Raw genomic sequence first — 25,684 nt, 5'->3', positions numbered from 1 at the left:
TGGAGAGAGCGAGCAAGCGAGCAAGAGAGAAAGAGTCAGGGAAAGAGAAAAAGAGTCAGTGAAAGAGGGGGAGAGAAAGCGCGAGCGAGAGAGAGGGAGAGAGAGGAAGAAAGAAGGAGTCGGGGAAAAAGACAGATAACGAGAGTGTGTCAGGGAAAGAGATGGGGAGAGAAAGAGAGAGACTCGGAAAGAGAGAGTCAGGGAAAGGGAGAGTCAGGGAAAAATGTCAGGGAAAGAGACTGGGACAGAAAGAAAGAGGAAGAATCGAGAGAGAGAGTCAGGGAGAAAGACAGAAAGAAAAAGTCAGGAAAGAGATGAGAGGGAGAGAGACGGAGAGAAAGAAAGTCAAGAGAGATATGGGGAGGGAGGGAGAGAAAGAGAAAGTCAAGAGAGATATGGGGAGGGAGGGAGAGAAAGAAAGTCAGGAGAGAGATGGGGAGAGAGAGAGAAAAAGAGTCGAGAGAGAGAGAGAGAGAGTTGGGAGAAAGATGGGGAAGGAGAGAGAGAAGAGTTGGGAGAGAGAGAGGGAGAGAGAGAGAGAGAGAGAGAGAGAGAGAGAAAGAAAGAAAAAGAGTTGGAGAGAGAGAGATACTTACTGCACCATCAGTGAGACATTCTGATCCAGGTAACAGGAGTTGAACTTGACCAGGTTGACCAGCACGTGCAGGAAATCAGCAGTCAAACCTGTTTCCATCCAAACCACCACAAAACGAGCTGCGGGAGAGATCACACACACACACACACACACACACACACACACACACACACACACACACACTTCCCTATTAGGAACAGGTAAAATACACACAAATGTGCAAATTACGTTATATAAAATTCAAAGAGTACCATGTGTGTGTTTGTAGATTCCTATTAGTCAGTGTTGCACAATCGCCTAGCGTAAATACTTAGCTAACTGATTTGCTAAGCAAAATAAAGCTAGCATTATACCAAACGGCCGTCATTGGAGAAATAGCTTGGTTGTTAGCTATGATCAAATGATTAAACTAGAAAAATGAAAGAAATCTGTGCACCTTAGTGAATTCCTCCTGCTAGGGTGTTGCTATGGTATTCCAGGTGGTTGTTAGAATATTGCCAAGTGGTTGGTATGGTGATGCATGTGGTTGGTATGGTGATGCATGTGGTTACGAGGGTATTTCAGGTGTTTGGTACGTTAGGGTATTGGTAGGTTATTTCAGGTGTTTACTAAGGTATTTCTAGGCGGTTTCTATGTTACGAGGATGTTGCTAAGCAGCTGCATTGGTGTTCCAGGTGTTTACTAGGCAGTTGCTAGGATGTTGCTATGATGTTCCAGGTGATTGCTCAGGTGTTGCGTAAAAGAAAGGGGCCCTACACCATGTTATTTATTAATTAATCAATCAATCAATCAATTAATTAATTAATAAAGAATCAGGTAGTTCAGCATCACCATCTTGAAAACCGCATGAGGAGACAGCAGACAAAAATTCATCCCAAAAATAAATAAACCGCCAACAGGCAAACATTTGTGGAAGGAAGATCACCACCATGACCACACCACTGACCCACCTATCTCTTCCTCCAGGTAGGTGACGTCTTTCCCGTTCTCCGTGAGGGCCTTGAACACCCCGAGCCTCTCAGGAAGGTCTTCATTACAAGGTTGATAGTCCCAAATGATCTTAAAGAAGTATGCTCTCAATGGACCCAGTCTCTCTCCCTACACACACACACACACACACACACACACACACACACACACACACACAGACACCCCATGTTGATAACATCATCAAGATGCAAAACATTTTAACAAACACTCGTTATAGACAGAATATATTTGTTACATCACACAAAGAAGTAATACATTACAAGTGCTAGCTACTGTGTGCGCGTTACCTGTCCCTGTATTATAGCTCGGAGCAGCAATAGCACAGCGTGCCGAGCTTCAGGTGGTTGTTCAGGCTGCATCATGTCCTCCACTGCCTTCCATAACGCCTCCACAGCATGCTAACACACAGGGGGTGCCAATACATATGAGCAAGTCTTAAAACACACACATTTAGTAGCTAAACATGTATAAACAATCTACACATTTGACTGAAGAAAAAAAAATCATTCATAAATAGTCATAATCTCTTTCAAAAGCTAACAAATTAGCTAACAAGTGCTAAATCAGTTATATAATGATCAGCCAGCACGAGCAAAAGTGATATTTATAAACTTCAGTGCTAACACTGAGCTTACATACACCATCATGACGAGATTGAGATTATTTTTAAGCATATTCACAAATTTAATAACTAAAAAAACAAATATTAAGTTAGCTTGCTAGCTAATACTAGCTAACAAGCTAGCATGAACAACCCTGACAGGATTTTTGAGTTATATTTATCAGGGTTTATACTTTTCACTGCTATCGGTAGCTAACTAGCTAACCTCAGCTAAACTGACAGGATTGATAAATATTATTTTAAAAAAGTTTATACTTTTCACTGCTATCGGTAGCTAGCTAGCTAACATCAGCGAAACAGAGGATTTTTTAATCATATTTATCAGGGTTTATACTTTTCATTGCCATTACTAGCTAACATCAGCTAAACTGACAGGATTTTTAAGTCATTTGTCAGGATTTATACTTTTCACGGCTATCAGTAGCCAACAAGCTAGCATGACAGGACAGGATTTGAGAGTCATATTTATCAGAGTTTATACTTTTCACTGCCATCACTAGCTAACATCAGCTAAACTGACAGGAGTTTTTAAATCATATTTATCAGGGTTTATACTTTTGACTGCTATCGGTAGCTAGCTAGCTAACAGCAGCTAAACTGACAGGATTTTTTGAGTCATAGCTATTTTCACTGCCATCAATAGCTAGCTAGCTAAAGCCTCGGTCACAACCGGCCATACGTGCTCCTACGGCCGGTCTACGTGCAAAAAACGCAAGAAACGCATGGAGGGCGCGCGTGTGACGTGCTGATTTTCGAGCCGTAGACCGGCCGCAGAGGTTCTTTGTCATGTCAAACAGACTCTACGGGAGCTTACGTTTTTTTTCAGGTTGCAAGACAAACTTACGGCCAACGTGCGTCTTTCTCCATGAACAAAAAAAACGCAGCGATTTGGGAAACGCCAAAAATCGCACGGCCAAAAAATCGTACGTCCGGTTGTGACCTAGGCTTAACATCAGCTAAACTGACAGGATTTTTTTTTAAAATCATATTTATCAGGGTTTATACTTTTCACCGCCATCAATAGCTAACTAGCTAACAGCAGCTAAACTGACAGGATTTTTTGTGTCATATTTATCAGGATTTATACTTTTCACTGCTATCAGTAGCCAACAAGCTAGCATGACAGGACAGGATTTTTGAGTCATATTTATCAGAGTTTATACTTTTCACTGCCATCACTAGCTAACATCAGCTAAACTGACAGGATTTTTGAGTCATATTTATTAGGGTTTATACTTTTCACTGCCTTCACTAGCTAATTAGCTAACATCAACGAAACTGACAGGATTTTTAAGTCATAACCCAGGCTTTCTGACAAGATTTCCTAATTTGGCCAACAGGCTAATACTGTATAAGCTAACTTGACAATTTTGTGTCATATTTATGTTAATTTGAAAAAAGTAGCAAACATGATCAAAGATTTTTAAATTAAATTCCTAAATGTTTATGCTTTTCACAGCCAACACTAGCCACCCTGCTAATATAACCCATCCTGACAGAACCAGTCCCCCCAGGATTCCGCGGGCCTTTTTTGTGATTGTTGCGGGCTAAAATGTCTGATGTTGCGGGGGGTTTTCCAAAAAATTGCGATGAAAGTTGCGGTGTTTTTTAGGTTTTTGTTGCGATTACACTGCGGGAGGAAGTGAAAGTTGCGAGAAATTGTTGTGATTTTATCTTTTTGTGATTAAAATTGAGTGATATGTTAAATATTAAGTTATTACTGAAAAACTATTGATTAAAAAAACAAAGACGCTGAGAAATGGTCCTATAAACAACTTTACCAATATAAAAGATTACCAGGACTACAAAAATGCAGAAAAATAGGCTTTACTTATCCAAATGCACCTGTTGGTTCAAAAGTTAAAGTGCAGAGAACCTCACAGCACAACATGAAGTTACCTTAAAATATAATATAAATGCCTCAGCTTTCATGTAAGCAAAAACTATTAATACTAGTACTGTGTGCAGGCAGTCTCTCCTGAAGACTAAATTAAACAATAATTATAAACTAATAAAATAAATGGCTCAGGCTTCATAGAAGAAAAAAAAACAATTTGAACAGAATCTCACAGTATGATGCTGAAGCTGCCTAAACAATGGAAAATAAAATACCATTTTGGCAAAAATGTTGGCATCCATTAATTTCTTGTATTAAGTAAAAAATAATGTAAAGTGCACACAGTCCTTCACTGTAAACATAACACACTTTCAGTAACAGAATTTAAGCCTACATAAACACTGACTCGCACATGCAGTGTTGCCAGATACTGCTGACGTTTTCCAGCCCAAAATATGTTCAAAACCCACCAAAATACACTTAAAACCGCCCAATCTGGCAACACTGCGCACATGCTGCTTCTCTTGAACGTATACACGGAAGTAAGGTGGAAGGTAGTTTGTCGACGTCACCTCAAGACGACGCCAACGATTGGTCAAATTTCCGGGAAAGTTGCGGTGATTGGATATAATTGCAACACCGCCCTGAATTCGCGGGGATTGGTTGAATTTGCAAATCGCAACATCGCGAAATCCTGGAGGGTCTGCAGGATTTTGTGTGCCACGTTGCGAATTGTTTAAAAGGACGTGTATGTGAGGTCATATATGGATGCAAGAGACACGCCCACTGGCCTGAGAACCAGCAGACACACCCACTTTTAACATCATGACTAACTACAGGTAGTCGTCGACTTACAACCTATGCAACTTACGACCGATCGACTTTACGACCGTCTGGTTACGACTGGCGAGTGTTTCCCAGTGTGAGCAGGATCCCGGTACAGTAAACTTCTCCCATGTCCGTTTGTGTTGGTAATTACGGTATCGTCCGTTTGCGTTGGTAATTACAGAGAAAAAGAAACAAACAATTCAGACGAGGCTTACCATGTTTATGAAAAGAGCAAACCCTCCCGCCAGCCCGAGCGCTGCAAAAGCTGATGATGATGTAGACGACCCACAGCCAAGCACCAGTCATGCCAGCGGTCACTAAGTTTTGCATTTTGCCATGTTTTACATATGTATTTTGGTATGTTTCAATGTTTTCTATTTTTCACACCTGTATTTCGTATTTTTTGTTTTGCACATATTAAACAAATTGTACTGTACGCAGTGTAGTATGCAGTGTTTGACTTAAACCAAGTAATGAGCCAAGGTAATGAAATAAGAAAATGTTGATAAAATAAGACTTTTATGGCGTATTCACACCTACGTTGTTTGGTCCGGACCAAACGAACCAAATTTCCCTTGGTCCGGACCTTTTGGGTTGGTCTGAATACAAACCACCGAACTCTGGTCCGGACCAAACAAGCGGACCAAGACCGAGCTGCAAGGTCGGACTCGGTCTGGACCAAAGGAACCCTGGTGCGGATCTTTTGGAGGTGTGAAAGCAGACCGGACCTAATCCGACAGTTTTGCTTTTTTGTACCTCGGGAGCTTCCGTTGTTTGTCGAGCATTATGGGAAACAGAGTCTTGACACTCCACCGCAAAGTGCAAACACTGTTTCGGTTGTCAAGGGAACCTTACAACAGTCGTTCAGTCATTCAGACCAGTGGTAGGCTAGACTACAGAGTACAAAAAATGAGTAGGGGGCAAACGTGGGCCGAGGAAGAAACGCGTACCCTTGTGGATATATGGGCAGATGTCCACATATCTGAGCTTTTGGAGAGAACACACAAAAATGCCGACGTGTTTGCTGTATTCAGTGAGAAAATGAAGGAGAAGGGGTTCACGCGCTCCCCAGAACAATGTCGGCTAAAAGTGAAGAAACTCCGTCAGACCTACATTAAAATCAGGGACATTCTTTCAAAAAGTGGCAGTACTAGCGACGCAAAAACGAAATTAATCTATTGCGTGAACAGCCAGAACTGTCACAACATGATGTGCGCTCATCAGCGCTATCCTCCGTAGCCGCCTTGCCCTTTGTCGTCGTCGTTGATAAATTACTTGTACAACAGCATAGTAATCGCACAATTGTGAAAACAGTAAAAACTGGAAAAAACATATAGCTTTGATGACATTAAAAAGAATAACAGCACGGAAAGCCTCCATGACTACTTTTGAACTTAACGCTTTGTGCGCGTGTCGTCTCTGACCAATAGCTGAACGACCTCAGGGCGCGTGGCTTTGTTGACAGATTTTGGTCCGCTTACTAAAATGTACAGTGTGAAAGCGAACCGCACCAAAATGAAAAAAAAAAAAAACAAAACATTTGGTTCGAACCAAAGCAAGTAAACTATCGAACTATCCTGGTCTGAATACACCCTAAGATCATTACACATCACAATATACTTGCGTTCATTTAACATAGGCCGACTTACGACCAGATCGGTTTACGACCGGTCAGTCGTAACCAAACGCAGTCGTAAGTCGACGACTACCCATATAATGGAACAAACTCTCACCTCCTCAAACTTTTTGGACTTGGCGAGGTCACATACGTGGTTGATGACCCGGATCCTGTTACTCAGTCCATACTCTGGAGCGAGCTCCTAAAAACACACACATTTACAGAACTTTCCTTCTGTTGCACAATGAGAACCATTTCCCATAAAAAGGCAATTATTATTAAATTTCACTTCTCTGACCTTCAGGATGTCGTAGGTGATGATGAACTCGGACGGTTTGCTCTCAGGCTGTTTGGTGGCGATGCGCGGCGTGAGTCCAAACACCCCCTTCAGCTTGTCCTTCAGAGACTCCTTACTGGGCTGCTTATTCATGATCCCAGTGCTCAGATGGACTTACTGAAAGAGGACACGCACAAATAAATAAATAAAAACCTGTGCTCATTTCAACAAATGAACCATCTCTACTTCTCATATAAGTGCTGGTCATGATTTCACGAGCTAGCTAAAAAAAAATCCAAAACTTCACGAACCTGACGAGATCTGCTTTCATAAAAAGTTCAAACTTTTGGCTTGTAAAACTAGTCAACGATCTAGTAAGCATTAACATAAGCTAACCTGACAGGATTTATAAGAAACACTATCCAACTAACTAGCATGTTAAATAATGTTAGCTAACATAGCAGCTACATTCATCAATGTTCATAACTCACACTAGCCAAATAGTTAATGTTGTATATAGCATATATAACATCATCCTGGTATAATCTGGCAGAATTGTGTAGTTATCATCATCATCATCATCATCATATTTGTTGCTAACAATAGTCAAGAAGCTGACTGACAAAACTTCTGAGAGAATTAAAAAAAAAAAAAAAGTCACATTCTTAAAATAAGTTCTAGTTAGCATGAGCTAACAGGTACGTAGCTGGCAGGATTTAAAGGAACAGTCCACCGTACTTCCATAATGAAATATGCTCTTATCTGAATTGAGACGAGCTGCTCCGTACCTCTCCGAGCTTTGCGCGACCTCCCAGTCAGTCAGACGCAGTCAGACGCGCTGTCACTCCTGTTAGCAATGTAGCTAGGCTCAGTATGGCCAATGGTATTTTTTGGGGCTGTAGTTAGATGCGACCAAACTCTTCCACGTTTTTCCTGTTTACATAGGTTTATATGACCAGTGATATGAAACAAGTTCAGTTAGACAAATTGAAACGTAGCGATTTTCTATGCTATGGAAAGTGCGCACTATAATGACAGGCGTACTAACACCTTCTGCGCGCTTCGGCAGCGCATTGATACGGAGCTCAGATATCAATGCGCTGCCGAAGCGCGCAGAACGTGTTAGTACGCCTGTCATTATAGTGCGCACTTTCCATAGCATAGAAAATCGCTACGTTTCAATTTGTGTAACTGAACTTGTTTCATATCACTGGTCATATAAACCTATGTAAACAGGAAAAACGCGGAAGAGTTTGGTCGCATCTAACTACAGCCCCAAAAAATACCGTTGGCCATACTGAGCCTAGCTACATTGCTAACAGGAGTGACAGCGCGTCTGACTGACTGGGAGGTCGCGCAAAGCTCGGAGAGGTACGGAGCAGCTCGTCTCAATTCAGATAAGAGCATATTTCATTATGGAAGTACGGTGGACTGTTCCTTTAAGACGTACATTATCGACGACCTCTCTCGCTAACCTGACAGGAATTTTTGAGACTTACAACAGCCAGCTAGTTTTTTTTGTTTACAAAAATTTTGTCAAAAAATTTAAGACAAACATTCATACATGTTTCACTGCTAACTGTAGCCAAGTAGCTACAAAGGAACTAACCTGACAGGATTTCACAAACGATTTTGCAATTATATTCATAAAATATTCATAAATTCTACTTCCAAGACAACCCAACTAACTAATACGACAACTTCTGAAAGGATTTTGTAGTTGCGTTCATAATTATGATCACTTCGAAAATACAATGTTGCCTTGAGGCCACGCCTCCTTCCTGAATCCGATTCCGGCACACGGTTACACCAAACTATGCGCAAGGGGAAAAAAAAAAGTTAATTATTTGGATTTGCTTTTAAACTACAAACTTTTTATTTTAGCTTTGCAGGGGGGAAAAAATCCTTTTGTACGTTTTTATCTACACCAGTGCATCAGTGTCGGAAATAACTTCTGCTTGAGGGATAATTTACAGATGCAGTTTGCACAATGCTAAACTCGTAGCTTCTGTAACTTGTTAGCTACTAAAACTAAAGAAGAGCAATTCCAGCGTTATGGACGTGACACTTGAACTCAAAATGGCAACAAATGACCCAGTGCATGTTTTATTGTCTCCCAGTATTTAAACAGGTGTTGCATATTTTAAGGCTGTACCATACTGGAGAAGTGATAGAACAAGAACAATTCCCATAGTACATCTAGGGCATGCCAGAAAACGCCAATAAAAGATGCGTTATGGATGTGACAGAAAAAGTATCACTTTTCTTGGGTGACTGTACATTTTTATAAAACTCTGTGAAATTGTAAACCTAATGTCGAAATGGAGATATCCGTTTGATAGAGGGGTCCAAGGTGAATATTAAAAAATCTTTGTTTAAAATATTTTGTATTTCATGCAGAGTTTCGGAAGGAAAAGTCAGCGTTATGGATGTGACGAAATTCCGTTATGGATGTGACGCGTCTGAAATAGACATGGCATATGTTTAGAAAATCAGCAATTTAACCACCATAACCCTTTGAAAAACTCTCTAAATATCAGCTAAAACTATCAAAGTTCTTAAATAATATTTAGGATGGCTATTGTTTTGCTGTTTTGTGGATTTTAGCATACATTTCTGTGGCTTGTGGCAAGAATATAGAATTGTACATGATCAAAGTTGATTTTAGCTTGGGTTTTACATTATAAGAAAGAAAGACTGATAGTGACACATTAGGTTGGTTACAAATTGGTTCAACTTATTCACATCTGTAAAATACAGGCCTAGGTGAGATCTCTGGGAGTGGTTTTGATGCATTACATGTTGCTTTATTTTTGCATGGTGAGGTTGACATTTACATGGAATTGCCCAGAAGCAAAATTTATACACCAAGTATACCTTGGCTGTAGAGATATAACCGAATACTTAATTCAGATAGAACAGATAATATTAGCTAGCTAGCTAGCTAGCTTTTAGAAAGACTGCCAGAAAGTTTCACAAGGCATCTGATTGAGACCCAAGCTGTCGATCACAACTGCAATTTCATGGTACACAATAAAAACATCGTGGGAGGGGTTTTTTTCACCACATTTACATGAGCACAAGAGCTCAGTCATGTATGAAGCTCATGAAACAAACAAATATCACGTTCATTACCAAGAACATGTGGTACCGCTTGATATATTTATCACCGCATCCTTAGTAACTGCCTGTTCAGGCTTGCAGCGCCTTAGAGTGCATATCACGGGTAAATTCAGGAGCAAGATCAACGTAATTCTCCTATTTTATATTAAACTTTGGTTGAATATCTGTCACATTCTGCATTCTCTGCAATTTTTTTTTACCTTGCGCAATACCAGAAAAATTCAGTTGAAATCAAGCCATTTGAGGCAAACTGGTCCGCCTCTGAAAAAACTTGCCATTTGGATTTCCCGGCAAACATTGATTTTCGTGACGTCGCGTGCGGGACGCCTCCCTCTGAATCCTACGTCAGCGCTGGTTTGTTTATGAGAAAACGACCTGGTGGTTTTCTGCAAATTTCTTCAACATTATCGCGTAATTATTAAAATGGTTAACAGATGTATCGTAGGAGGGTGTACAGTAGAGCTGTGCAATATATCGTATTTTTATCACGATATCGATATTGGTGTCAAACGATATCAAAATTCATAATATCGATATGAAACGATTTTTTGTCATTTGTCGAAAGGGACGTGCACAATATTTCTACAATGGCAATAAAACAACAATAACATTGACGTGACAGTAAGGTAAAACGAACCCTTCTGTCCCCTAAGGCACACCGTAGCCTTGCATACGTCATCCATTCTACTCCCGCGATATCTCCGCAACAGTAAAAAATCAGTTCTTCTGTTTTCATACGTGTCGGGTGATTTGATATATTGATTTCTTAATATGTTGTTTGATTTGCTTGCTAATAGTTATAATAATACAATTAACATATATTTACGTCATATTTTTGGATGTGGGACTGGGTAATGTAAAAATGGCATCTACGGAAGAAAACAAGCACAACAATATTAGCACATATCCAGCTTGCTAGCTGTGTTAGATGTGTTAAACCATGTGGATTTAAGTGGAATAATTGCGAGTCGTCCTGTGGTCAAGGCAGCGTTTTAAGGTAAGGCAATTTGGTTATTAATGTTGCCCGCCGCGGCATGTTTACTTGGGTTCATTTGATTTTGACTTGTGCATCTGCAGCTAGCATCATGCTTTGAAGTAGGTTCTGCTAAGGACGGGTTTATTGCGCGATGTAGACGGACTCAGATGTAATTACATTGTTTTTAAAATTCCGTGCGCTTAAAACGGTGTCCCCCTGCTAATCATGTAGCCCTAATCATGTGTTGCTTTTACTTTTCTTAATGGCGAGTGAAATATCTCTGCAAATGGTATTTCAATGCTGACATGCCAAAAAGATAGCGGAGTCCACATTTGGAAGATGAAGGAAGAGAAGCCTATTTTCATGTATGTTAATTCTTAAGGACTTGCCTCTATATTGTGCGTGTTTAATGTTGGTGTCTTAACAACACACAAGCTTACGTTGTAGTGTGTGTGTGTGTGTGTGTGAGAGAGAGATTTTATCCTTGGCTGGCTACGAGCCAGTGTGGACGTTACGCAGTAATCACTGGTAATACCAGCGCTGGCTCCATCCTCTGTGATCGGAAATGTTGAGTGAGGAGAACGTGAGCCTTGTGCAGGCGATAGGACCTATGCAAAGTACGCGCTTGCACAGTAAATAGTTTAAGTAAAAGGCGTTTCAGGGTACAACGGGAAGGGTTGACAGGTAGCCTATGAGGCCTGTACTATAAAAATGTGGCCCGGTGCCTCAGGTGTTGATGATCGGGGCTTTAAAAAAAGGTGCATAAATATCGTTTTAAAAATCGCGATATCGATATTTACTGAAAAAATCGTGATATTGATTTTTTCCAATATCGAGCAGCCCTAGTGTACAGTAGCAACACCAATCTTGATGGGATTAGTACTCATCGTTTCCCAAAAGACCGGACAATGAGAGAGAAATGGGAGCGCTTGGTCTACACAGGCTGTGCACTGAAACCGTGCAAAGCTCTCGCAGCCTGCTGGCGCTTCCGCAGGTGACGTCACGAATCTGGCTCCAGACTCCGTTGGGATTTTTCCAGACGCGTTTTATTTTTTTTCTGCTGTAGACAGATGGCCTTGTGCAAAATTACCCTTCTGGATGAGTGTGTAAAGGGACATACTTTTATATTAAAAAAAAAAAAAAACACGAAATTGGTCCAGAATATGCACTTGAAGCTACTACTGTAGTTTGTTTATAATTTTGGGAAACAGGACCAATTATATTTGTTAGAAAATATCTCTAGCAGGTACAAATTAAACAATACCAGTACGAGTGGAATTTAAAAAAAAAACCTCTAGTTGAGCACGATCTGATTATGAACTGGAGTGATGTAGCTGAGTTTGAGTAACTAGCAGAGCAAAATTCATACACCACGCTGACATTTCTATATCTGATTTTCTTCCAGTGTTTCCAGGGGGGCAGCACGGTGATGTCATGGTTAACACTGTCACCTCACAGCAAGAAGGTTCTGGGTTTGAGCCCCAGTGGCCTTTCTGTATGGAGTTTGCATGTTCTTCCCGTGTCTACGTGGGTTTCCTCTACAGTCCAAAGACATGCAGGTTAGGCTAATTGGTGGCTCTAACTTGACCGTAGGTATGAATGAGTGCGCGAATGGTTGTTTGTCTCTATTGGCCCTTTTCCACTAGCCTGGGCCCGCCCATCCTAAGCGTGATGCAACACGAGGGCCTGTTGCGAGCTTAGTCTGGCCAGGCAAGCTATCTACAGCTCTTCCAAGCTCCCGAAAAATCGGGAACCAATCAACTTTGAGCATCTCCAACGGCCCTGGGTAGAGGCGTGTTCAAGGCACTGACGTAGTAGAACTGCGACCGGAAGCCATAGATTGTTTACAGAATCTATGCCGGAAGCGCTTCATTCACGCTTCCGCATCTATTACGCATAGATGCTGTATTGAAAGCATTCAACGGGAAGTTCTCATTGAAAACGGGGCAAAGAGCAGCCCTGGAGGTATTTATTGAAAGGAAGGACGTTTTCGCCTTGCTCCCGACCGGCTGCGGTAAGAGTTTAATCTACCAGTTAGCCCCGTCGCGTCGCATACGTCAGAGGAAAGAGTGATGTGATTGGTTTAAGCTTCGTCACAGCCTTTTCTGGCTTCGACCAGTAGCAAACTGAGGCATTTCAGGGAGGCGGGTCAACCACGGGCTCTGGGAAACGGTTGGGCTTAATATCTTGGCCAGACCAAATGCTCGCAGAGCTTTGAAGTCGCGTTAGCCAGGCTACTTTTCCACTACCCTTTTTCAGCTCACTTCAGCCCGACACGACTCGCGTTTCGACTACCTCAGAGCAGCACGACTCAGCTCGCTTCAGCCTTACTCAGCACCCAAAACTCGCATGGTTTTGGAGTGGGGCTGAAGCGAGCCAAACCGAGCCGAGTGGGGCTAGGGGCGTGAGGAGACACTCCCCTGTGCACTGATTGGTGAGGAGGAGTGTCCTCACACGCCCACACACGCCCCGCGAGCACGCTGGGATCTGTAAACACCGTAAACCCGGAAGAAGAAGAATTACGAATTACGAGAATTTCTGAAGCCTTATGCGCCTCGCCTCATCTATACGCTCTTGCCAGTATCTGTTGGCGTTGTCGGTGACAACAAGCCACAGCACCAAGACCAGCAACACTAACGACTCCATGTCCTCCATGTTTATTGTTTACTATCCGGGTCGTGAGACTACCGCTTAAAAGGTCACTGATGTCACTGTTTGCGCCGCCTAACGACATCACGTGACGTCCACCCACTTTCGCTAACTCCACCCAATGTGTCCACCCACTTCCAGCCAGCACGGTTCAGCGCGGTTGTAGTCGAAATGCAACTCCAACAGCCCCACTCAGCTCGACTCACCCCAACTCAGCATGGCACGGCTCAGCCCAACTCAGCCGCGTTGGTAGTGGAAAAGCGGCATTTCTGTCAGCCCTGTGATGATTTGGCGACTTGTCCAGGATGTACCCCACCTCTCACCCATAGTCAGCTGGGATAGGCTCCAGCTCACCCGCGACCCTGCACAGGATAAGTGATAATGGATGGATGGATGTTTCCAGCGGTAGGGTTCATTTTTAATTACAATAAAACATTTCCAGGTTCAGGTGGCACGGTGGTGTAGTGGTTAGCGCTGTCGCCTCACAGCAAGAAGGTCCGGGTTCGAGCCCCGTGGCCGGCGAGGGCCTTTCTGTGTGGAGTTTGCATGTTCTCCCCGTGTCTGCGTGGGTTTCCTCCGGGTGCTCCGGTTTCCCCCACAGTCCAAAGACATGCAGGTTAGGTTAACTGGTGACTCTAAATTGAGCGTAGGTGTGAATGTGAGTGTGAATGGTTGTCTGTGTCTATGTGTCAGCCCTGTGATGACCTGGCGACTTGTCCAGGGTGTACCCTGCCTTTCGCCCGTAGTCAGCTGGGATAGGCTCCAGCTTGCCTGCGACCCTGTAGAAGGATAAAGCGGCTAGAGATAATGAGATGAGATTTCCAGGTTCAGCCACGCCCACTAATAGTTAAATCTGAAATCAAGATAAATATATGGATGTTTGAAACACAAAACAGATAGTTACATGCATACGCCTATAACTGGCTGAGTGGTTTAAGTATAACTACTACTACAAGAAAAAAAAAAGAAGAGGAAGAAGAAGAACAGAAGGATGGAGGAGGAGCCACGTGAATGGGCGTGGCCTCATCTTTATGCAGAGCCTCATCACGTATGCAAATAGAGGCAGTTATATAGATCTAATTACAGAGACTACAGTCTTTTTATTCTGAGTTTGACAGAGAATTATGACGTTATTGTTATCACAAACTAAATGCACCAATTCAAAAGGTGTCAAATGTGCACTTTTTTTTTTTTTTAAACATTTTGACTCACAACAACCTTCAGCTCTCGCTCTGACATGTATGGGTCTCGATCCGAACAACCACAGTGATGTGGGAATCTAATAAACAAGCTAGGATGGATAAATAAACAAATAAACAACCCAGTAACCCACTGTGCGTGTACATTCCTCACCGCACGGCTGTAAAATAAGGAGGTTGTTCATCAAGGTGTCTCAGGAACACGGTGGATCTTTTTAAAGCAGCAAATCACATTAGTTTTATGCATTTATGGATTTTCAAGCCGTGCAGTTCAGCAAAAGCGTCCACCGAATAATCGACCGATCAAACCCTGCTCCAACCGGATGTCATGGTTTGGAAGGAAATGCACTTCCGGTCGCTACCCTGGTTTACTGTTGTTTAATATTAATAAATATGATTTTTACATTAGATATTTAGAATCATCCAAAAATTACGAATAGAAAAACAAACCAATAAATAAATTTAATATTTTCTGAAAACCAATCGAACGCGATGTTTTCAACGCTTATTTATTTATTTGAAATATGTTTTGGTTTATTTTTTATTTTAAATTATAAAATATTTCACTGTCAGTGTAATTTTGTATTATATTATATCCATATTGCTTATAAATCCTGAAATAAATAAATACAGACTTCCACTTCCGCAATTCCACTTCCGGGAGTTCAACTTCCGTCATGGGAATTGTAGTTCTGTGTCGCTTTCACAGGAAGTCAACAAAGGCTTAAGTAGATTTCTGTTTCGCAGCTTTTGGAAGTGGGATTTTGGTTTTTGATAGAATTGTTAAATGTATTGTAGTGAGTTTGTCGTTGTATTCTTTTGTTTCAATAAAAAAAAAGATTTAGATTTAGCTGCTGCTCGGTTGCTAAGCAACCGCTTGTGGGACTTATATTATTATTTTATAATAATACTTTTACACAGCAGTGCAGGGAAGGACGTGTAGCTGCCATATCGTTCATTAACCAAGATTTCTAACTGCTTTAGTAAATAATAATTCTTTTTATTCATGCATTTATTTTGACATGGCTGCTTGTTGTATAGCCACTTCCGGTTTCGTGAACGGATGTTTTGGGTCGTTCGTTCTGTTTGCGCGCGCGCACCTCAGACACATCAATACTTCGGGAATAAAATAATGAAGAAGAGCTCGCGTTATTTCAGTAAGGAGAGAAAAGTCGTGTCAGAGCTTTCACGAGATGATAGAGGTGCTAAAACTTTACTAAAAGGAAGAGGAATCCGGAGATTAAAATGCGGCATGGTGGAGGAAAGTACCATTTCCAAAACAGGGGGGTCTCCAGATGGATACTGTGGTTTAGGAAAGTCAAAGGTCACAGGTGGGCTTAATAATTACTAATTACTTTAAAAAAGTTATTAAGAATTAAACATTGAGTGATTTAATGTTGAATTATCTACAAAGTTGGACTTTTATTATGTGCATCTACCTTGTATCCCCTCTCATTCAACATTTCTTAAGGTCCACCGACTGACCGACTATAGACCAGGGGTGGGCAATTATTTTTCACAAGGGGCCACATGAGAAACCAAAATTATGTCAGAGGGCCACGATAAATTTAGGTTGTAATTTTATTGACCAGATGTAAGGCGCACCTTTTTAATATAGGGTGAATTCGGGTAAATTGGGCCACTTTTTTTTTGCAAACTTGGAAAGACCCCCCCCTGACTTTTAGGGGTACACCAGCCCATCCCCTTACCCTCAGGGAGGCGTTTTACGCTACGTTCACACTGCAAGGCTTAATGCTCAATTCCGATTTTTTTGTGAAATCCGATTTTTTTGTGAGGTCGTTCACATTAACAAATATATGCGACTGGTATGTGATCCTCAGTATGAACGAAAAGCGACCTAAAAGTGTTCCGCATGCGCATTGCAGGATACGACGCCGTCACACGCAGTGAGCATGGCCAGTGTTTACAGAAGTAAAACCGCCCGGTTGCGGTATGACCCATCCAATCTAGCTTGAATAGCTGCATCCCCCCAAATGGAAATCAGCTCCCTAACCTCTGCGTCCTTCCATTGAGAAGATTCAGAACCTTCACAGCCCGAAGCGTCCCTCGCATTGATGTCATGCGCAGGGGCGCAGATACGTTTTTTGAACTGGGGGGGACAAAAAACTGGGGGGGACAAAGCTGCCAGCAAACCAACCCCAACCCCGATATGCCTGTCAAACTTGTTGTTAGTAACCATAGCAACCAAGCTCGAGCTCGCAACCTGTGCAGTCTGCGCAGCTCAACCAACCGAATATCAGTCTTTGTTTTGTTTTATGTGAATTGTTGCAACTATGTATACACTGCTGTGCACCTCAATAAACCGAATGGTAATTAGTCTTTTGATTTTTCCGTGAGGTTTGCCTTATGCAAAGAAAGACAGCATAGATGTTTTTTCCTCCCTATAAGTGGGGGGGACCGAGCGAGGTGAATTTAAATCTGGGTGGGACTCGTCCCACCCTCTATCTGCGCCCGTGATTATGCGCCATGTTGTTGTAACTTTTTTTGAGAGACCCGCCGCCTACTTCAGCGCAGAATAGTGACGTTTGTGGCTTGTTGATGACGTGTAAGTCGGATGAATGCGACCTGGCGGTTCAGACTGAAGTCGCATATGAAAAGAGCGGATAGGGATCGGAATTAGCACCACATATCCAAACGGCCTGGGTCGGATTTGAAAAAATCGGATCTGTGTCGTTCATATTGTCAATAAAAGATCGGATACAGGTCACATATGGGCGAAAAGATCGGATTTGAGTCACTTCAGCCTGCAGTGTGAACGTAGCCTTAGAGGACCAAATGCCATTAAAAACCTATACAAGAAATTGTTTGTTCCCAATGCAGTTAATATGATAAACAAAGTGGGAATTGTATCCAACACACAGGCGACTTTTGCAAACCAAGATGAGTCTATTTATTTAATCATTTATTTATTGGAGTAGTATTCCTTACTATTTTTACATTTTAAAATTTTTACACTTAATTTAATCATCTATTTATTAGAGTAGTATTCCTTACTATTTTTACATGAAATGGAGTCATATGTGTTTTTTATGTGGTGAAACTGAAGACAAGTTTCCACACTTGTGGACAATAAAGATTCATTCATTCATTCATCACAGAAATATTATGGCATCCAAATGACTTAAAGCAAAAGTAGTAATGTTGCAACAATTTAAATACATTTGTGGTGATTGGTCAGTAAAATTGGAAGAGATGAAAAGCTCAGTGCGTAAGTGGCCCAGTTTACCTGATGGCCCAATTTACCTGAATCCACCCTACTTAATATATATTCATGTCAATACATAATTAATATTATATTTATTCATAGGCTGTGTGGAATTGTGGTGTAGGCTACATATAAAGAAGAAAACAAAACCAGTCATTGAATCAGTGCAATTTATTATTTACATTTATTTATTATATATACAATTTAGCTGACATGCCTGACTGACGACGTGCTGGCTATCCTCACTTGTTGCAGTTGACGTTCACGCACAGCTCGCACGTTCGAACGTAAACATGAACATAGCGCTTTCAAAATAAAAGTCGCACCATTATATTGCACTCGGAATATGGGGGTTTCCCCATTTATTTTGTAATTTATAATTGGCCTCGCGGGCCGGACAGGGACACACAACGGGCCGGATGTGGCCCGCGGGCCGTAGAATGCCCAGGTCTACTATAGACCCTTTTCACTCACGTGACCTTCGTAAACGCGACCGCCATTTTGGACATGAAGAAATAACGGTTTATGGCACAGACCCTTTTGGTTCTCGCTCATCTAGCTGCTACAATGACTGCTTAGACTGCAACAATAATACCTAACACACATTTAAGTATCCGTCGTAAAGACGTGAAACTCGTCGAGTGACGAGTGTGCTCATTGATAAGCTAACACAATCTAAAAGTAGACATACCATCACACTGCCCTGGCGCTGTGTACAGTTTACCTTCTATGGTTTGTGCACTCACTATTTGCCATTACTTTCTCCAACCCAGTGTTCGAACTATGCCGATATTTTCGGGGGGTCCCTTTTTCCCTTGGGGGTGTGTGTGCTTGCGCTTGTCTCAGAGCGCGGATCTCCAAACACATGAGAAGCCTATCTTACGCACACATCACGCGGACTCCACACACGCATCGCGTCTGAAGTCATAACTCATCAGGGGAAATCGTGTCCGCATTGGCATGTTCAAAAAACAACCTCGCGTCAACAATGATACCACACGCAAGAAAAAAAAAACAGTCAGGCTACTCAACACATCTGATCCACAGCAGCACCAAAGCATCACTGGAAATCATGTCAACAACCAATCTTCCATTTCAACACGCGTCAACAAACAAATGGCACCACAAACATGGACGAATCGGTCAGGCTACCGATTCCAAACCCACAGCAGACGAATAATTAAATGCATCTTACCTTAAAGCAGAATCGACCACTAAGGAAGTGTGTTGGCACTGTTGGCACACTTCCTTTCTACTAGTTTGTGTCCCCAACCTGGCAGCAGCAGTCGTTGTCATATCGGTTTATTTTATCTTTGATGTAAACACAACACTTCGGATATGCAAATGCTTCCCGTTACACACGATTGCTATGTCAATAAACATCATTTTGCCGATATTTTAGAGACCATCCATCTTCTCCGTCGGTCAGCATCTGTCGGGATCCGATAAAATGATAAATCTTGCCTTGTGTGTTGATGGTTTCTACATCCAGGTGCACAACAATATAATGGCCATGATGGAAGTCTTGCTGAAAGTAAAAACTTTCTTTGATGGCTATATTCCTTTCGATGCTTCGCCGTCGTTCCTCGTTGTTGGCTGTGGTAGACTACTGGTAGTACATGTCCAAAATGGCGGCCGCGTTTGTCGTGACGTCACGTGAGAAGGGTCCATAGAATATTTGGACCATGTCTCAATCTTACAGTGCTTTGCACCATTGTAAGATCACTGCTGCAGTGTTGGGCACGTTACTTTCAAAAAGTAATTAGTTATAGTTACTAGTTACTTTTCCCAAAAAGTAACTGAGTTAGTAACGGAGTTACTTTGTCATAAAAGTAACTAATTACCAGGGAAAGTAATTATTCTGTTACATTTTGTTCCCCCTCAAAAAAAACAAATTCAATTAGTGTAATCATAATAAAAGTGAATGTTAAATGTGTTTAATGACTGAAATGGACACTTAACAGAACCAATTAGTAACGTTATTTACACTATATTAATATTTTTGTGGGACAATGTGAGATAAGACATCTATCAAATGTAATATATTTTTGTAGTTATTAAAATTATGTTACTAATTACTGGCCACTGACGAGGACAAACGCTTTGTTCCTCGACATAATGTGCATTGCACGTAGACATTCTTGCCTTTTATTTCAAGTAATGAAAAGTCCTGGCTGTATTTCCAATGTGAAAGCGCAGTGCTGGGCTGACCGCTCGCCATCGCTGCGTCTTCTGATTGAAAGAGTGTGTAGTAGTGCAGTAGGCGGAGCCTACTTACGTATGTTGTCCAAATCTACTCTGATTGGCTTACTGTGCCGTTGTCTCGTGTCTCCCCGCCCCACACGAAAGCAGAGTAAAGAAAGGCTGAACGAGCAGCGTGCCAGATGAGAACAGCTTTAATAAAGTAACGCATAGTATTTTATTGTAAGTAACGGGAACGGTGTTATAACGATGTAAAAAGTAATTATTTAGATTACTCGTTACTAAAAAAAAGTAACACCGTTTATTTCTAACGCCGTTATTCCCATCACTGCTGCTGACTTTATTTTGTGTGTCTGTATGAACAGAAATGACTAAGGAAGACCCTGAGGATGGCCACGCCCCTTTAAGATCACCTCGGACTTTGAGGAGGGGCCACGTTAAAGTGGAGTATGAAGACAAGGCGGGACCCTGCGTCAAGAAAGAGCGCTGGGAGCCGCCTGATTGGAGGAGGCAGTTGTCCTTTATCAGGGAGATGCGGAGTGGACGGGACGCTCCGGTGGACCACATGGGGGCGGAGAAGTGCTACGACCCCCAGGCTCCACCCGAGGTGATCCCTGAGACACCCGATTGAAGCTAAAGCTGATAGTGATTTTAAAGTAATACTTCAGGAACTGTACTGTTTCTCTAAAGGTAGTTTATCAGCAGAGGGTGTGTAATTCTGGGGATCTGTAACATCCTTCTTTCTCTCTCTCTTCCTTTCAGGTGATGCGTTATCAGGTGTTGGTGTCTCTGATGTTGTCCAGTCAGACGAAGGATCAGGTGACGGCTGCAGCCATGGAGCGACTGCGTGCCCACGACCTCAGCGTGTCCTCCATCCTCAAAATGGATGAGGACAAACTGGGCAAACTGATCTATCCCGTGGGCTTCTGGAAGGTAATGGGTTTTTTTTTCCCTTCCTTACGAATTTCATATAGATCTCCGTATACGTTCTATATTTGTGTAAATGTTTATGACTCTGACTGTCACACGCACACAGACGAAGGTGAAGTACCTGAAGCAGGCGACAGAGATGATCCAACGCGAGTTTGGAGGTGACATCCCAGACACACTGGAGGGTCTGGTGCGTCTGCCCGGGGTCGGCCCCAAGATGGCCCACCTGGCCATGGCCATCGCCTGGAAACGGGTCTCTGGCATCGGTGAGCAGGAAGTAAGGGTGCTTTCAAGGCGGGTTTTATCATCAGTTATGTCGTAGCCATTTTCATGAATGTGCTTGTCTGGGTGTGTATGCATTCAGGAGTGGACACACACGTTCACCGGATCTCTAACAGACTGGGATGGACTCGTACCACCACCAAGAACCCAGAGGAGACCCGTCGAGCGCTGGAGGAGTGGCTACCAAGGTATCCAGGAATGTAGGGGTTCGGGGAACTCCATTCTCATATACACACACACATACTCGTTGACACCTGGGGTAATTTAGTGCCATCAATCCTTGCCAAGTCTTGTGAAATAATGAAAATCTCTCTCTCTCTCCTGTAGAGATCTGTGGTGTGAGATAAACTGGCTGTTGGTGGGTTTCGGGCAGCAGGTCTGTTTACCTGTCTCACCTTTGTGCTCCACCTGTCTGAACCAGCACACCTGTCCCTCCGCCCACACTGCCTCACCAACCCGCAGGTCCAAACCTGGCTCTCCGCTGTCTCCCAGGGAGCCTGCTGTACTGCGAGAGAACCTGGAAATAAAACTGGAGCCGTCGACGCTACAGATCAAAGAGGAACCCGTCACCATTCCCCTTTCGACGTCTCGTCCACAAAGGAAAAGGGACAGGGACGGAACTGACACACCAGCCAAAGTGAAAGAGCAAGAAGTGAAGACAAGGCCAAAAGCGCCATGTACAAGAAGGAAAAATGAAGACAAGGCTCCGTGTCCACAGCTACAGAGGAGAACCAGAGAGCGTAAACGCTGATTGATGATAAACTGAAAATGATTCGGAATGAATCCGAGAGGACGGACTTGGAAAAAATCTCTAAATTGTTTCAAAACACAAGCGGTTTATAGTGAAAACACGGATGTGTTCGCGGTACTGAACAAGGCGTTTCAGGAAACACAAACATTTCTTGTGTATATATGGTTTTCTCATATGTGGTGTTGTGTGTTACTTTTATTTTTAAATGCAATAAAGAAACATTGATTTTTATGTGCTGCACTAATTTAGCTAATCAATAGCGACTTGTATTCAGTCTCTTGTAAATGTTGGTGCATGTTTCCAAACATACGTCTCATGTGGGCCTTTATTAACCAGAGCGCATCACGTCTGCTTATTGCTACTATTGCAACAAGACATCATCAGTAGGGTAAAACTAACCTGTCTCACAACGGTCTAATCCCAGCTCACGTTCCCTGTTAGTGGGTGAACAATCCAACGCTTGATGAATTCTGCTTCACAATGATAGGAAGAGCAGACATCGAAGGATCAAAAAGCGACGTCGCTAAGAACGGTTGGCCGCCACAAGCCAGTTGTCCCTGTGGTAACTTTTCTGACACCTCCTGCTGAAAACCCAAAAAGCCAGAAGAATCGTGAGGCCCCACTTTCACGGTCTGACCTCATACTGAAAATCAAGATCAAGCGAGCTTTTGCCTTTCTGCTCCACGAGAAGTTTCTGTCCTCCCCGAGCTTGCCTTAGGACACTTTTGTCATGCTTTGACAGGTGTACCGACCCAATCAAACTCCCCACCTGCCACTGTCCCTGGAGCGGGTCGCCGCCCCAAATGAGAGTGCCCCCAGTGTGTAGCCAGGGAGCATCCGGGGATACTTGGAAGCTAGAAGCGAGAGCCCACTCAGGGCCCCCCCCCCTTTGGGTTAGCGAGGAAACGATAAGAATAGTGGTATTTCACTGGCGGCACCCAGCAGAAGCAGGGCTTCCCACTTTTTCCTTTGTTGCTGTTTCTGTAACACCGTGGTTTTTTTTTTTGTTTGTTTTTTATGAGACAGGGTTGTTAGCCCTGTACCCAACCCCCTAACCTGAAGGACCAGTGGACCGCGCTTCGTCCAGCCTCTACCCTTTGACCTGTCTGGCTTGGGTGACCCTACCAGGAGACTAGGCTCCAGCCAGCATAGTCCTAGGGGTCTGTGGCAGCGGGGGCGTGGTCAAGCGCCGGTCTGTGACAGGAGGGCGGAGTCAGGGAAGGTAAGTGGCAGAATCACTACACCTGAGAGCAATTAACCTGTGTTTGTGTGTCTTCCCAGTGACCGCGCTCTACTTAAGGAGGGAGAGCGAGAGCAGAGGAGCTCTCCCCCGAACCAGACGGCTGATGTGTGTGCGCATGTGTGTGTGTGTGTGTGTGTGTGTGTAGTTAAGTAAGCTGAAAAGCTGAATAAAAAGAGTTTTTGTGAACTCAGTTCTGGCCTGCCATCTTCTGTGCTCTGCCCATACATAGGAACTGCCACAGTGGTGCCGAAACCCGGGATCTGGAGCACAGAACGCTGAACCACCCCATGGAGTCTTCCCCGTTCGCCGACCTGGTCCACGCCCTCGCCATGGCCCAGCAAAGCCAGCACCAGGCGCTCGTCACGCTCCGTAAGGAGCAGGAGCAGCGCTTCGAGGCCCTGGTGTTGGCCCAGCAAGATGACCGACAGGCGTTCCGGCACCTCCTCGCGTCGGCAGGGACAATCGACGCTTCCACCGTGGGCCCGTCCCCCCTCACCCTGACAAAGATGGGCCCGCAAGATGACCCCGAGGCTTTCATCACGCTCTTTGAGCAAGTCGCGGAGACCTCGGGGTGGCCGATGGATCAGCGCGAGGCGCGCCTCCTCCCCCTGCTAACGGGGGAGGCGCAGCTGGCCGCGCTACAGTTCCCCGCCAACCAGCCTACGCGGACCTTCGCCGGGCCATCCTCCAGCGTGTGGGGCGCACCGCCGAACAGCAGCGCCAGCTTTTCTGCGCTTGGAGGAAATCGGCCGCCCGTTTGCGTTTGGCCAGCAACTCCGGGATGCCTGCTGGCGGTGGCTGAGGGCCAACAACCGCGACGCCGAGGAGATCGTCGATCAGGTGGTGTTGGATCAGGCCATCGAGCTGGCAGAGGACCATTTGGCGGCTGTTCCGGCGGCAGGACAGCAGACAGTCTCTTCTCTCCTCTTCTCTTTCTCTCTCCCTCCTTCTGTGTCCCGTCCTCGCCCCATTCCCCCACCGCGGAGGCGGGGGCCGGCACCACCTCAGCCGGCCCGCCGCACCCGCGGTGCCCTCCCGTTTCGCCCTTCTGTGTCTGTCTCTCCCCCCCTCAGGTGAGTGAGCCCCAGAACACCGGTGCAAAGAGGAAGCCCGGGCTGGTTTGCTGGCGCTGCAGGGAACCGGGCCACCTCCAACAACAGTGCATGGCAAGGGAGGTGGGCGCGGTGGTTCGGATCCCCGACGCGCCAGAAGCCGCCCTCGATCGGGCCGGAGCGTATCGCATACCGGTGAGTATCCAAGAGGATACATATCAGGCGTTGGTGGATTCTGGTTGTAATCAGACCTCAATTCACCAAAGCCTGGTGCAACACGAGGCATTGGGGGGTGCACAGGGGGTGAAGGTGTTGTGTGTGCACGGGGACGTTCACAGCTACCCTTTGGTGTCAGTCCACATTTTTTTCCGAGGGGAAAAATTTATAGTGAAGGCGGCGGTTAATCCTCGCCTTACTCACTCTTTAATTTTGGGGACTGATTGGCCGGGATTTCGGGGTTTAATGACACGCTTAGTAGAGAGTGGGTCCTGCCATTTAACAGGGGGAGATCCCGGTGTCGCTTTGGCGGGAGCAGCTGTCACAGAGCCGTCTACGTCATCTTCACGTCAGAGTGGGGAGCCGCCGGCCCCTCCTCTCTCTATTGGGGAATCCCTCGCAGATTTCCCATTAGAGCGGTCACGAGACGAGACTCTGCGACATGCGTTTGACCAAGTGAGAGTAATTGATGGTCAAACGCTCCAGCCAAACGCCACCCCGTCCTTCCCCTACTTCGTGATTATGAAGGATAGATTATACCGAGTGACGCAGGACACTCAAACTAAAGAGCGAGTCACGCAGCTTTTAATTCCAAAGAGCTGCTGGAAATTGGTATTCCAGGCTTGAATTCCACTTGAATCCCATGGCTGGACACCTAGGGCAGGATAAGACACTAGCCCGAATAATGGCCCGATTCTATTGGCCGGGGATTCGCGGGGATGTCCGTAGGTGGTATACGGCGTGCCGCAAATGCCAGTTAGTGAATCCAGTGGCCATTCCAAAAGCGCCTTTGCGCCCTCTTCCATTAATCGAGACCCCGTTTGAAAGAGTTGGGATGGATCTCGTCGGGCCATTAGATCGGTCAGCACGAGGGTACCGCTTTATATTAGTTCTGGTGGACTATGCAACGCGATACCCGGAAGCAGTGCCTCTGCGCAGTATCTCAGCACGCAGTATCTCAGCACGCAGTATTGCGGAGGCGCTCTTCCGCGTTATCTCCCGAGTTGGAATCCCGAAAGAGATTCTGACTGATCAAGGCACCACGTTTATGTCACGGACACTGCGCGA

The 25,684-nt window shown here is 44.2% G+C and overlaps 2 protein-coding genes across 3 annotated transcripts in view; one reads left to right on the top strand and one right to left on the bottom strand.

Annotated features, from left to right (window-relative positions):
* tsc2 (TSC complex subunit 2) overlaps nt 1-15,034 on the bottom strand; it is a 94,980-nt gene extending 79,946 nt beyond the window's left edge. For both annotated transcript variants that reach the window (XM_060899134.1, XM_060899135.1), the window contains exons 1-6: nt 14,869-15,034; nt 6,789-6,944; nt 6,606-6,692; nt 1,873-1,983; nt 1,546-1,693; nt 597-714 (exon numbers count right to left, since the gene is read on the bottom strand). In XM_060899134.1, the coding sequence (XP_060755117.1) occupies nt 597-714; nt 1,546-1,693; nt 1,873-1,983; nt 6,606-6,692; nt 6,789-6,920 (596 nt within the window). In that variant the 5' untranslated portion in view covers nt 6,921-6,944; nt 14,869-15,034. The remainder of the gene's footprint in view (nt 1-596; nt 715-1,545; nt 1,694-1,872; nt 1,984-6,605; nt 6,693-6,788; nt 6,945-14,868) is intronic.
* Nucleotides 15,035-15,775: 741 nt separating this feature from the next.
* nthl1 (nth-like DNA glycosylase 1) lies at nt 15,776-22,336 on the top strand. The gene is made up of 6 exons (XM_060899578.1): nt 15,776-16,045; nt 20,508-20,749; nt 20,905-21,075; nt 21,179-21,338; nt 21,437-21,542; nt 21,682-22,336. Exons 1-6 carry the CDS (start codon nt 15,778-15,780, stop codon nt 22,103-22,105), a joined length of 1,371 nt encoding a protein of 456 aa, XP_060755561.1. The 5' UTR covers nt 15,776-15,777; the 3' UTR covers nt 22,106-22,336.
* Nucleotides 22,337-25,684: the final 3,348 nt, after the last annotated feature.

The sequence above is a fragment of the Neoarius graeffei genome, chromosome 18 (assembly GCF_027579695.1).
Source record: "Neoarius graeffei isolate fNeoGra1 chromosome 18, fNeoGra1.pri, whole genome shotgun sequence".
Taxonomy (NCBI): Eukaryota; Metazoa; Chordata; class Actinopteri; order Siluriformes; family Ariidae; genus Neoarius; species Neoarius graeffei.
The sequence above is the reverse complement of the archived record's forward strand: the minus strand, read 5'-3'. Positions and strand labels throughout refer to the sequence as shown.